Source organism: Ylistrum balloti, unplaced genomic scaffold (genome assembly GCF_031769215.1).
Source record: "Ylistrum balloti isolate Yb309-2 unplaced genomic scaffold, AGI_CSIRO_Ybal_v1 Utg370298, whole genome shotgun sequence".
Lineage (NCBI taxonomy): Eukaryota > Metazoa > Mollusca > Bivalvia > Pectinida > Pectinidae > Ylistrum > Ylistrum balloti.
In genome coordinates, this window is record NW_026782224.1 from 1,497,773 (window position 1) to 1,509,701 (window position 11,929).

Consider the following 11,929-nt stretch of genomic DNA (forward strand, 5'->3'; position numbering starts at 1 on the left):
CCACTTCCTTTTATATAATTACTAGTCACCCGATGGCCACTTCCTTTTATATAATTACTAGTCACCCAGGGACCATGAGGAAACTTCATACATAATTATAGATAAGAAAGATCCATTTTATAAAGAAACATTAGCAAACAGAATTGTATAAAGACAAATGGACAACTCTGATAGATGGCATTGAACATGTCCACATAAAGACATGTTTTTGTTTACCCTTTAAAAACTCACATTACAATATTTTTCTTGTCAATGTTTACACAGTGTGTTATACTGTTACAGTTCCATGCTACATGTTTAAGTTGTAATATTGGAAATGTGTATATTCTCCTCAATACAACAGATGACCAAAAAACTACTGACAAACACTTGGTATTTTAATCTGCTGGAATCAGCAAGTTTTCTCTGAAGGCTATTCTACTGACAGCCAGTTATCACTTATCATAAATTTCTCTCTTCGTTCTCTGCTGAACCAGATGAGATTATGTCCCATACATGTACGGTCAGCTTACATGTCTCTAACTGTTACATTGAACCTCAGGACTAGCTGAGGATACACAACACTCAACACAGAGATCACCTAAATCTTCATCTACAAGTTTGTAACAGAAACATGTACACACTTTCTTCATGGGAACAGATGGCGATGTATAGGTCATAGATTTTTGGGCGGAAGTTAAACAGTTAAAGTCAGAGGTGAATTGTACCAAGTTTGTATCACAAGAAGACTGACTATGTCTGTCATTTTCCAATATATGACAATCATCAGATATATTTGTTACACTAAATATAGATTCTGTATCCTCACAAGGACCTGTTGTCTTTGTCCCAACATTGTTATCTAAGATCTCTACACAATCCTGCTCTGCATGATCTACACAGTTCACTCCCTTTCCTTCACAGCTATCCACATCTAAAACACATCCTTCCTCCTTTGTCCCTACATAAGTCTTAACATTTGAATTTTTTCTCAGTCCATCCTCCAGCCAACTTGTGATGCCATCCTTATTGTTGGAGGTCTGATTTTTCCCATCCTCTAGCCGAGTTGTGATGTCCACCATGTCGTAAGGATTCTCACATAGCCGATCCTCTGGAGGAGTGGTAATGTCATCAAGATCATGGGAAACTTTCTCCTTCACACCAGAAAGCAAAGCAGCAACATTTTTTTGTTTTGTTTTCCTTGATCGTTTCTGAAATTCATGAAAGTATTATCATCACTAAATATTTGCTGAAGAAGGAAGATTTTGCAGCTGGCATTTGACAGGCATAGTCTGTAGGAAGAAGTTTGTGGAGTATTTTATAAAGGGAATCTTCTGGATATTTACTGTAGGAGGAAGATATTGTGGAGGGAATCTTTTAGGTATTTACTGTAAAAGAAAGTTTGCCAAGGACTTAATGCTGGAACAAAGTGTATTTGAATTGCATTTTGTGGAGAGAGTCTGTGGGGTATTTACTGTAGGACGATGTTTGTAGATTATAATGTGGAGGTAATGTGCTGGGTATTTACAGTATAAGAAAGTTCCTGAGGTATTAATTTGTATTTTGTGGAGGGAGTCTCTGGGGTGTTAACTATGGGACAAAGTTTGTGTAATTTGTATTTTGTGGAAAAAGTTTTGTGGTATTAACTAAAGGAGGAAGTTTGTGTAATTTGTATTTTGTGGAGGGAGTCTCTGGGGTGTTAACTATAGGACAAAGTTTGTGTAATTTGTATTTTGTGGAGGGAGTCTCTGGGGTATTAACTATAGGACAAAGTTTGTGTAATTTGTATTTTGTGGAGGGAGTCTCTGGGGTGTTAACTATAGGACAAAGTTTGTGTAATTTGTATTTTGTGGAGGGAGTCTCTGGGGTATTAACTATAGGACAAAGTTTGTGTAATTTGTATTTTGTGGAGGGAGTCTCTGGGGTGTTAACTATAGGACAAAGTTTGTGTAATTTGTATTTTGTGGAGGGAGTCTCTGGGGTATTAACTATAGGACAAAGTTTGTGTAATTTGTATTTTGTGGAGGGAGTCTCTGGGGTGTTAACTATAGGACAAAGTTTGTGTAATTTGTATTTTGTGGAGGGAGTCTCTGGGGTATTAACAAAGTTTGTGTAATTTGTATAGGACAAAGTTTGTGTAATTTGTATTTTGTGGAGGGAGTCTCTGGGGTATTAACTATAGGACAAAGTTTGTGTAATTTGTATTTTGTGGAGGGAGTCTCTGGGGTATTAACTATAGGACAAAGTTTGTGTAATTTGTATTTTGTGGAGGGAGTCTCTGACAAAGGGTATTAACTATAGGACAAAGTTTGTGTAATTTGTATTTTGTGGAGGGAGTCTCTGGGGTATTAACTATAGGACAAAGTTTGTGTAATTTGTATTTTGTGGAGGGAGTCTCTGGGGTATTAACTATAGGACAAAGTTTGTGTAATTTGTAAAGTATTAACTATGACAAAGTTTGTGTAATTTGTATTTTGTGGAGGGAGTCTCAAAGTTTGGGGAGGGAGCCTCGGGGTGTTAACTATAGGACAAAGTTTGTGTAATTTGTATTTTGTGGAGGGAGTCTCTGTGGTATTCACTGTAGGAGGACGTTTGTGTAATTTGTATTTTGTGGAGGGAGTCTCTGGGGTATTAACTATAGGACAAAGTTTGTGTAATTTGTATTTTGTGGAGGGAGTCTCTGGGGTATTAACTATAGGACAAAGTTTGTGTAATTTGTATTTTGTGGAGGGAGTCTCTGGGGTATTACTTAACAAAGTTTGTGTAATAGGACAAACAAAGTTTGTGTAATTTGTATTTTGTGGAGGGAGTCTCTGGGGTGTTAACTATAGGACAAAGTTTGTGTAATTTGTATTTTGTGGAGGGAGTCTCTGGGGTATTAACTATAGGACAAAGTTTGTGTAATTTGTATTTTGTGGAGGGAGTCTCTGGGGTGTTAACTATAGGACAAAGTTTGTGTAATTTGTATTTTGTGGAGGGAGTCTCTGGGGTATTAACTATAGGACAAAGTTTGTGTAATTTGTATTTTGTGGAGGGAGTCTCTGGGGTGTTAACTATAGGACAAAGTTTGTGTAATTTGTATTTTGTGGAGGGAGTCTCTGGGGTATTAACTATAGGACAAAGTTTGTGTAATTTGTATTTTGTGGAGGGAGTCTCTGGGGTATTAACTATAGGACAAAGTTTGTGTAATTTGTATTTTGTGGAGGGAGTAATTTCTGGGGTGTTATCTATAGGACAAAGTTTGTGTAATTTGTATTTTGTGGAGGGAGTCTCTGGGGTGTTAACTATAGGACAAAGTTTGTGTAATTTGTATTTTGTGGAGGGAGCCTCTGGGGTGTTAACTATAGGACAAAGTTTGTGTAATTTGTATTTTGTGGAGGGAGTCTCTGGGGTGTTAACTATAGGACAAAGTTTGTGTAATTTGTATTTTGTGGAGGGAGTCTCTGGGGTATTAACTATAGGACAAAGTTTGTGTAATTTGTATTTTGTGGAGGGAGTCTCTGGGGTATTAACTATAGGACAAAGTTTGTGTAATTTGTATTTTGTGGAGGGAGTCTCTGGGGTATTAACTATAGGAGGAAGTTTGTGTAATTTGTATTTTGTGGAGGGAGTCTCTGGGGTATTAACTATAGGACAAAGTTTGTGTAATTTGTATTTTGTGGAGGGAGTCTCTGGGGTACTAACTATAGGACAAAGTTTGTGTAATTTGTATTTTGTGGAGGGAGCCTCTGGGGTGTTAACTATAGGACAAAGTTTGTGTAATTTGTATTTTGTGGAGGGAGTCTCTGTGGTATTCACTGTAGGAGGACGTTTGTGTAATTTGTATTTTGTGGAGGGAGTCTCTGGGGTGTTAACTATGGGACAAAGTTTGTGTAATTTGTATTTTGTGGAGGGAGTCTCTGGGGTATTCACTGTAGGACAAAGTTTGTGTAATTTGTATTTTGTGGAGGGAGTCTCTGTGGTATTCACTGTAGGACAAAGTTTGTGTAATTTGTATTTTGTGGAGGGAGCCTCTGGGGTGTTAACTATAGGACAAAGTTTGTGTAATTTGTATTTTGTGGAGGGAGTCTCTGGGGTGTTAACTATAGGACAAAGTTTGTGTAATTTGTATTTTGTGGAGGGAGTCTCTGGGGTGTTAACTATAGGACGAAGTTTGTGTAATTTGTATTTTGTGGAGGGAGTCTCTGGGGTACTAACTATAGGACAAAGTTTGTGTAATTTGTATTTTGTGGAGGGAGTCTCTGGGGTATTATCTATAGGACAAAGTTTGTGTAATTTGTATTTTGTGGAGGAGTCTCTGGGGTGTTAACTATAGGACAAAGTTTGTGTAATTTGTATTTTGTGGAGGGTTGGGTTAACTATAGGACAAAGTTTGTGTAATTTGTATTTTGTGGAGGGAGTCTCTGGGTATTAACTATAGGACAAAGTTTGTGTAATTTGTATTTTGTGGAGGGAGTCTCTGGGGTATTAACTATAGGACAAAGTTTGTGTAATTTGTATTTTGTGGAGGGAGTCTCTGGGGTATTATCTATAGGAGGAAGTTTGTGTAATTTGTATTTTGTGGAGGGAGTCTCTGGGGTATTCACTGTAGGAGGAAGTTTGTGTAATTTGTATTTTGTGGAGGGAGTCTCTGGGGTATTAACTATAGGACAAAGTTTGTGTAATTTGTATTTTGTGGAGGGAGTCTCTGGGGTATTCACTGTAGGAGGAAGTTTGTGTAATTTGTATTTTGTGGAGGGAGTCTCTGGGGTATTCACTGTAGGAGGAAGTTTGTGTAATTTGTATTTTGTGGAGGGAGTCTCTGGGGTATTCACTGTAGGAGGAAGTTTGTGTAATTTGTATTTTGTGGAGGGAGTTTTGGAGCTTTTTTTCATTGTGGATAGTAACTCCTGATACTTACCTTAGGGGGAAGTTTATTTGGATCATGTATGGCTTGATGTTGGGCAAGCTTTTGCTGAAACAAAAAGTGATCACAAGACTTTCATCTAAGATATAAATAGCATTACTTATTAAATAAATCAAATTAGAATCAGGTCCCTCACTTTGCTTTAAACCTTGTTAAATGGAGACCTGATGGAGCCCAACTTTTTGTTAACAAACACCCTTTATTCGACATTTCAGAAATTATAAAATGGCAGCAGAAATTTACTATATACACCTAAGAAAATTAATTTTACAATTGTGATAACAGGTCTCTCAGACCCTCATGCAACAGCACATATAGTAGATATTGAAATGAGAGATTTGATTTTAACTACAGTTAGCTTGTTTATAACGATTTCCACAAGATAAGAGGAAATTTGTAACAGCGGAAATCTGTATTAGGGTTTGAAACAGTCGATAGTCAATGAACAAACTTAGGTATTAAGACAAGTAGACTGTAATCAAAGCAGACAATGAAGGTAAGTCCTATCACTTGGCATTAGAACAGTAGTCATCAACATTACTGTGTTATATGATGATATTTTTCTCTGATGTTAAATAACAATCCATGTTCGGATAAACCTAGGAACTAGATGTTATATACACCGTACCTCAGTGGTGAAGCGTCTGTGGCAGTCAGGGTGTGGACATTCTATACGATTACCATCATGGTATGAACGAATGTGGGCAAGAAGATTTCGCTGATCAAGATAGGAACGACCGCAGTTGTCACGTGGACAAGAAAACATTTCCCGCTCTGAGGAGTGAACATGCATATGTTGCTTTAACCATCGCTTTGTACTGAAGGTTTTATAACACTGCGGACACTTTCTCTCTGTAAACAACAAAGGGATTGACACAATAGGAACAATATACTTACTAAACCTGCTTACACTGTAGCTACACAATGATAGCACATGTTATAAAATAATTGCATTTACAAAAATATAAAATGTATCAGTATAGAGAAAGGTTTTGTGAACAATAATTTGAATACTAAAGAATAAGAGCCATTGGTTTAAAAAGATTGATATTGCTACTGGAAGTAACAGCTAATGGAGCTTAAGTCTGTTGTCTGTTTGATTTTACTTACCATATTAACTTTAACTTATCAAAATCACTGACAGAGACAGTGACTGAATTCTTTCTTCCATCAGAAATTAAAACATTTTGATTAAGAACCTATATCACTGAATATGTCTACAAAATATCACATCTCCTTCATTGGTATGGTTTTTTTTCTGAAATAAAATTATGTTTCCTTAAACTAATCTCTTTAACCACCATTTATATAATTTCTCAAGGGAGCTAACTCTCACTTACCCAATGCATGTTGAGTAGCTTTGTGTTTTCTTAATAAAGTCCACTTTGAGAAAATTTCACTACAACCTGCTTCATCACATCTGTATCCTGAAGAAAAAGTCACACATCATACTGATATGATATTTTTGGCACCATTAGTGTTCAGTATGGACATTAAGTTGATGATGTAAAGTGAATAGTACTATACATAAATCATATATATGATATATGATGTGGTCATCACCAACATCTATGTATAAAATAGCTGTAAATGTTCCCTGACAAGAATTTAGTTTACCAATCATCAAAATATCACTCCATCCTATCTGACACAAATATAAAAATGTATTTAAATGTTTTACCAGAGTGTACTTTTTCATGGCGGTGAAGTTTGCTTGGCACCTGGAACCTCATGCCACATCCCTCATATGAACACCTGTAAAAGAAAGCTAAATATGTTGACCAGATCAAAATACACATTACAATTTAGTGTTATCTAGTGGACTCATATCTTTCCTGTGACTAATAAGTATAACACAGTATAACAGTACCAACATTACCTAGACTACTGCTAACTCCAACTGGTCCTAAAATTTCATACATAACTACAGAAGACCATCAAATCTATATGTAAATATGATAGTCTCGTAAATGTCATAAACATTGACACAGCTGCTACACACTGACAGTCTTATTCTAAAATCTTCACTTTTGACAGGATTTTAAGATTTTCTCTGCAATTTAAGGCTGTATGATCATTGGGGCTATTCCAGTAAAACTTTTACCAACATTTGATCCAAAGTTTCCAAATAAAGAAGATACTGCCATGTTTCGGTTTCCTGTCTCTTACTTCTAAACAAATAAAATTCTATAGGTATACCATAACAAACAGGGAGTCCTGGGGTGGGATATAGATGTCTTACTGGAATAGTCCTAGTATAATCAGCTGTCATTGTATATAAGCTATAACTGTACAAAGGGGCAGAAACAGAAACAAAAGTTCCTCGAAACTGTATGTGTCGCCTGCATAAAGTGTCACGGTCACCCAGAAATCACACTGGATGTGCAACATTCAACCATAAAGTTGTAATACCAAATTTCATTTCTATAACTCAAAGCATAAGCAAAGAAAGTCCAGAGAACAATATTCCCAGAGAATTTTCTAAGTTCAAAGGGGCATAACTCTGCAAAGAAGGGTCACAGACAGCCAGGAATTGATCTTAATCTGTACCCTTCCAACAAGAAGCCATATAACAAATTTCATTTCAATAACTAAAAGGATAATCAAAAAAAGTCCGGAAAACTTACGTACAGATGCTGTCAACGCCGCCAACGGGTGACGACGGACAAAGGGATGTCTAAGTGTCCAACAGTTCTGCAGGCAACACAAAAACTATTTAGAAAGACACTATGGAGCAATGACTGGAGGACACTTTCAGTTCAGATACCAGTGTATGTATTTGTTATACTCACATAAAAGGCTTGATATTTGTGTGTTCAAACTCATGAACCTTGAGATGTTGATTTTTCTTGAAGGATCTTCCACAGCCATTGTATTCACACTGAAATATCAAATATACAGTCCTGTACACATAACTGACAGCCCCCTAAAATCATATGCAATCTTCTTTTCAAATATTTTATTCTTTTCCGTAACTTTCCAAAACCTGTTCGTTGCTGCTGAACATAAACAATTTATTTCATGATAGCCTTAAATGACTCTATTGTAATGCTGTTAAGTCAGATACAGTGAATTAACAATTCTGTTAATGCCCTGTTGGACTTTGAACTCACCGTGAACTGTCGCTTTTCATGTTTCCTCTTCATATGTTTTTTAAGGTTCTGCACCAAGGTGAAGATCATTCCACATCCATCCACTGTACAACTGTAACAAACAATAAAAGTAACACATACTTATGCAATGGTTATGTTGCCTCTGAAGAAAAATGTGCTGGAACATCAATTTGACTTTTAGACCCCATCCAACAAGGTGCTGCCATGATGTCACTCATACATACCTAACTTATTTACCCAACCTACATCGAGCTTCTGTGATATCACTCATACCCACCTGACTAATTTACCCAACCTACATTGTGCTTCTGTGATGTCACTCATACCTACCTCACTTGATTTTGTGTTTCTCCATTAAGTTCATGACTATTGTCTTCATGTCTGCGGAGATGAGCTGAACGAGCATAGCTTTTTCCACAGCCTGGGACAATACATTTAAAGGGTTTCTGAAACACAAAATCAGTTGTTTGTAATTTAACATCATGAAGTTGAATAGCAAATGAAACTATATCTACATACAAACCAATCAAATTTATGCAGGATATGAAATTATCAGTTTTTCGTAGGAAGTGAATTTATTACCAGTCTCCAACTTTTCCAGTTAAGCCAAAGGAAAAATTCCCTGTACCATGAAACTAAAAGGCAACCTCAGGAATATTTTGGTGATTTTGTTTTTAACACACAATCATGTGACATCTACATTCACAGGTTAACATGGTGTTCTTAGGTTTGATTAAAACTGACTATAGTTATTCATTATTTATCTATTTAAATTGATTCTAGACAATTAAAAGCATTGATTTAGGCATAATTGTTAAATGATCAATGATGACAGGTTGAAAGAAATCAAATATCAAAATATTTACTGCATATACATGTATTTTATATGTTAACCATCTTCAGGTTTCCTGACCAACTGATTTAGACATGAAACAGGTGTTCAGCAATATATTCAACTTTTCTTAACATTTCCATTTCTTAAGACAACACATATACCTGTCATAAACTCCATATTTTTCTCAAGTGTCCCAGTGGTTTTCTGATGCATCTCGTATATCATACTATATCTATGCAAAGGATTGTATAGATAGCACAACTTTTTCATGAGTAAGTTTAACACCACTGAAAGTTATAATTTTTCAAATAAGTTAAAGTCTTCCCGGTGATTATGATGAAGTCTTTTTTCAGAACTGCAGACAGGATAACAGGTTCAATGAATGCATATGAGTCTTGACACATAAAACATCAAAGTAAAAATTGTCACCTTTCAAACAATTACATCAAACAAGCGTCAAAATTGCTTATTAATTTCACATAACATTAGTTATATCTATACGAAAAGAATATGAAAAGCTGCAAGACAATTTTTCTTATAAAAAAAAAGAAAAAAAAACTAAACTCATATACATTTTTACAAAACAAGTATATTTTTGAGACTTGCCGAACCTGACGATGGCAGATTATTCAAATTTAAAAACCATCTCAAATTCTATCACAGATTTAAAGTAATAATAACAGTCTGATTTGCAAGTGTGTTTAAAATACAGATCCCTTTGGTTTGTTAATACATACTTCCCTATCGTTACTGATAGAAATAAATAAATACTAGAATACTTTACCTAACCTACACTTATTACAGATACGTGTGCCCATCATCCATAGCAGAACACGTGGGTTACTGGTAAAGAGAACGTGGGCAGAATATGGTCACTTGGCGACAAGTGAGAAATTTGATAAACAACTTACCTCTCCCGTATGAGACCGTTGGTGAATTTTCAGTCGGTCGGGTCTCGAGAAAGTCTTCGGACAGTCAGGAAATGGGCAAATATACTCATGTGTCGACGAAACGTCACATTTCGCCGCCATTGTCTTCGACATAACATATTCTCGGGCTCTTGTAAAGAAATGGGATGAAAATACAAGAGAGGTTCCGAATAACCATAAAGGTGATTAATATTAGAGTTGGATAGCTGACCGGATTGGTCGATCCCCATATGCAGTTATCGTTCTTTACTCTTCGGCCACTCCATTTACTTTTCCATTGCCTATAAAGACATTATTTTTCCATTAGACCGGTTGTTATAAATACATATAATGTCTGGGATGAACCAACAAATGATAAAGAATGGTATAATCTCATGTTTGCGGATATGACGAATATCTATATATGAAATTTTGTTCACAAACAATAATTACACAAATAGCTTTACATAGGTATACAATACAAAACACGAGAACTTGATACTTTTTGGCTTGAAACAATATAACGACAACACCAGCTCATCAAAGTTATAAAGAAGAAAAATATCTACACAATAGATCAATAAACAGATATACAGATAGATAAATAAAATGGTTTCATACATCACGAATGCCAATATCAGAACAATAAATTAGCACATGAAGTATAATACACATAAGAGACAAACATCGCCTGGTACTGTTCCAAACCTGGGTGATAGCCCCGAGAGGAAAGGATATTAGTCTGATTCATTGTAATTAGGCTGCAGCTACAGACACTGTCTCAGCTACAGACACTGTCTCAGCTACAGACACTGTCTCAGCTACAGACACAGTCTCAGCTACAGACACTGTCTCAGCTACAGACACTGTCTCAGCTACAGACACTGTCTCAGCTACAGACACTGTCTCAGCTACAGACACAGTCTCAGCTACAGACACTGTCTCAGCTACAGACACTGTCTCAGCTACAGACACTGTCTCAGCTACAGACACTGTCTCAGCTGCAGACACTGTCTCAGCTGCAGACATAGTCTCAGCTACAGACACTGTCTCAGCTACAGACACAGTCTCAGCTACAGACACAGTCTCAGCTACAGACACTGTCTCAGCTACAGACACTGTCTCAGCTACAGACATAGTCTCAGCTACAGACACTGTCTCAGCTACAGACACAGTCTCAGCTACAGACACAGTCTCAGCTACAGACACTGTCTCAGCTACAGACACAGTCTCAGCTACAGACACAGTCTCAGCTACAGACACTGTCTCAGCTACAGACATAGTCTCGGCTACAGACACTGTCTCGGCTACAGACACAGTCTCAGCTACAGACACAGTTTCAGCTACAGACACAGTCTCGGCTACAGACACTGTCTCGGCTACAGACACAGTCTCAGCTACAGACACAGTCTCAGCTACAGACACAGTCTCAGCTACAGACACAGTCTCAGCTACATACACTGTCTCAGCTACAGACATAGTCTCAGCTACAGACACAGTCTCAGCTACAGACACAGTCTCAGCTACAGACACAGTCTCAGCTACAGACACAGTCTCAGCTACAGACACTGTCTCAGCTACAGACACAGTCTCAGCTACAGACACAGTCTCAGCTACAGACACTGTCTCAGCTACAGACACTGTCTCAGCTACAGACACAACCTCGACTACAGACATAGCCTAGGCTACAGGCATAGCCTCAGCTACAGACACTGTCTCAGCTACAGACACTGTCTCAGCTACAGACACAGTCTCAGCTACAGACACAGTCTCAGCTACAGACACTGTCTCGGCTACATACACAGTCTCAGCTACAGACACAGTCTCAGCTACAGACATAGCCTAGGCTACAGGCATAGCCTCAGCTACAGACACAGTCTCGGCTACAGATACAACCCCAGCTAAAGACACACATTCAGCTATAGACACAACCTCGGTCATAGACATAGCCTCAGCTACAGACATAGTCTTAGCTACAGACACGGTCTCAACTACAGACACAGTCTCAACTACAGACATAGCCTAGGCTTCAGGCATAGCCCCAGCTACAGACACAGTCTCAGCTACAGACATAGCCTAGGCTACAGACATAGCCTAGGCTACAGACACTGTCTCAGCTACAGACATAGTCTCATCTACAGACATAGTCTCATCTACAGACACAGTCTCGGCTACAGACATATCATCA

General features: G+C 37.5%; 1 protein-coding gene across 1 annotated transcript; it reads right to left on the minus strand.

Moving 5' to 3' along the window:
* Window positions 1-302: 302 nt before the first annotated feature.
* On the minus strand, window positions 303-9,864 carry LOC132553141 (transcription factor IIIA-like). The gene is made up of 9 exons (XM_060217355.1): window positions 9,745-9,864; window positions 8,329-8,444; window positions 7,999-8,089; window positions 7,678-7,766; window positions 6,567-6,640; window positions 6,226-6,312; window positions 5,514-5,737; window positions 4,880-4,933; window positions 303-1,190 (listed from the first exon to the last, which is right to left on the minus strand). Exons 1-9 carry the CDS (start codon window positions 9,862-9,864, stop codon window positions 519-521), a joined length of 1,527 nt encoding a protein of 508 aa, XP_060073338.1. The 3' UTR covers window positions 303-518.
* Window positions 9,865-11,929: the final 2,065 nt, after the last annotated feature.

Bases quoted from the DNA above. Each gene is read 5' to 3' on its own strand.
- LOC132553141 (XM_060217355.1), bottom strand. From the start codon at position 9,864: ATGGCGGCGAAATGTGACGTTTCGTCGACACATGAGTATATTTGCCCA. The intron at 7,767-7,998 runs GTGAGTTCAAAG...TTGATATTTCAG, and splicing joins ATGAAAAGCGACAGTTCACG to TGTGAATACAATGGCTGTGG. The intron at 1,191-4,879 runs GTAAGTATCAGG...CATGAATTTCAG, and splicing joins CAAATAAACTTCCCCCTAAG to AAACGATCAAGGAAAACAAA.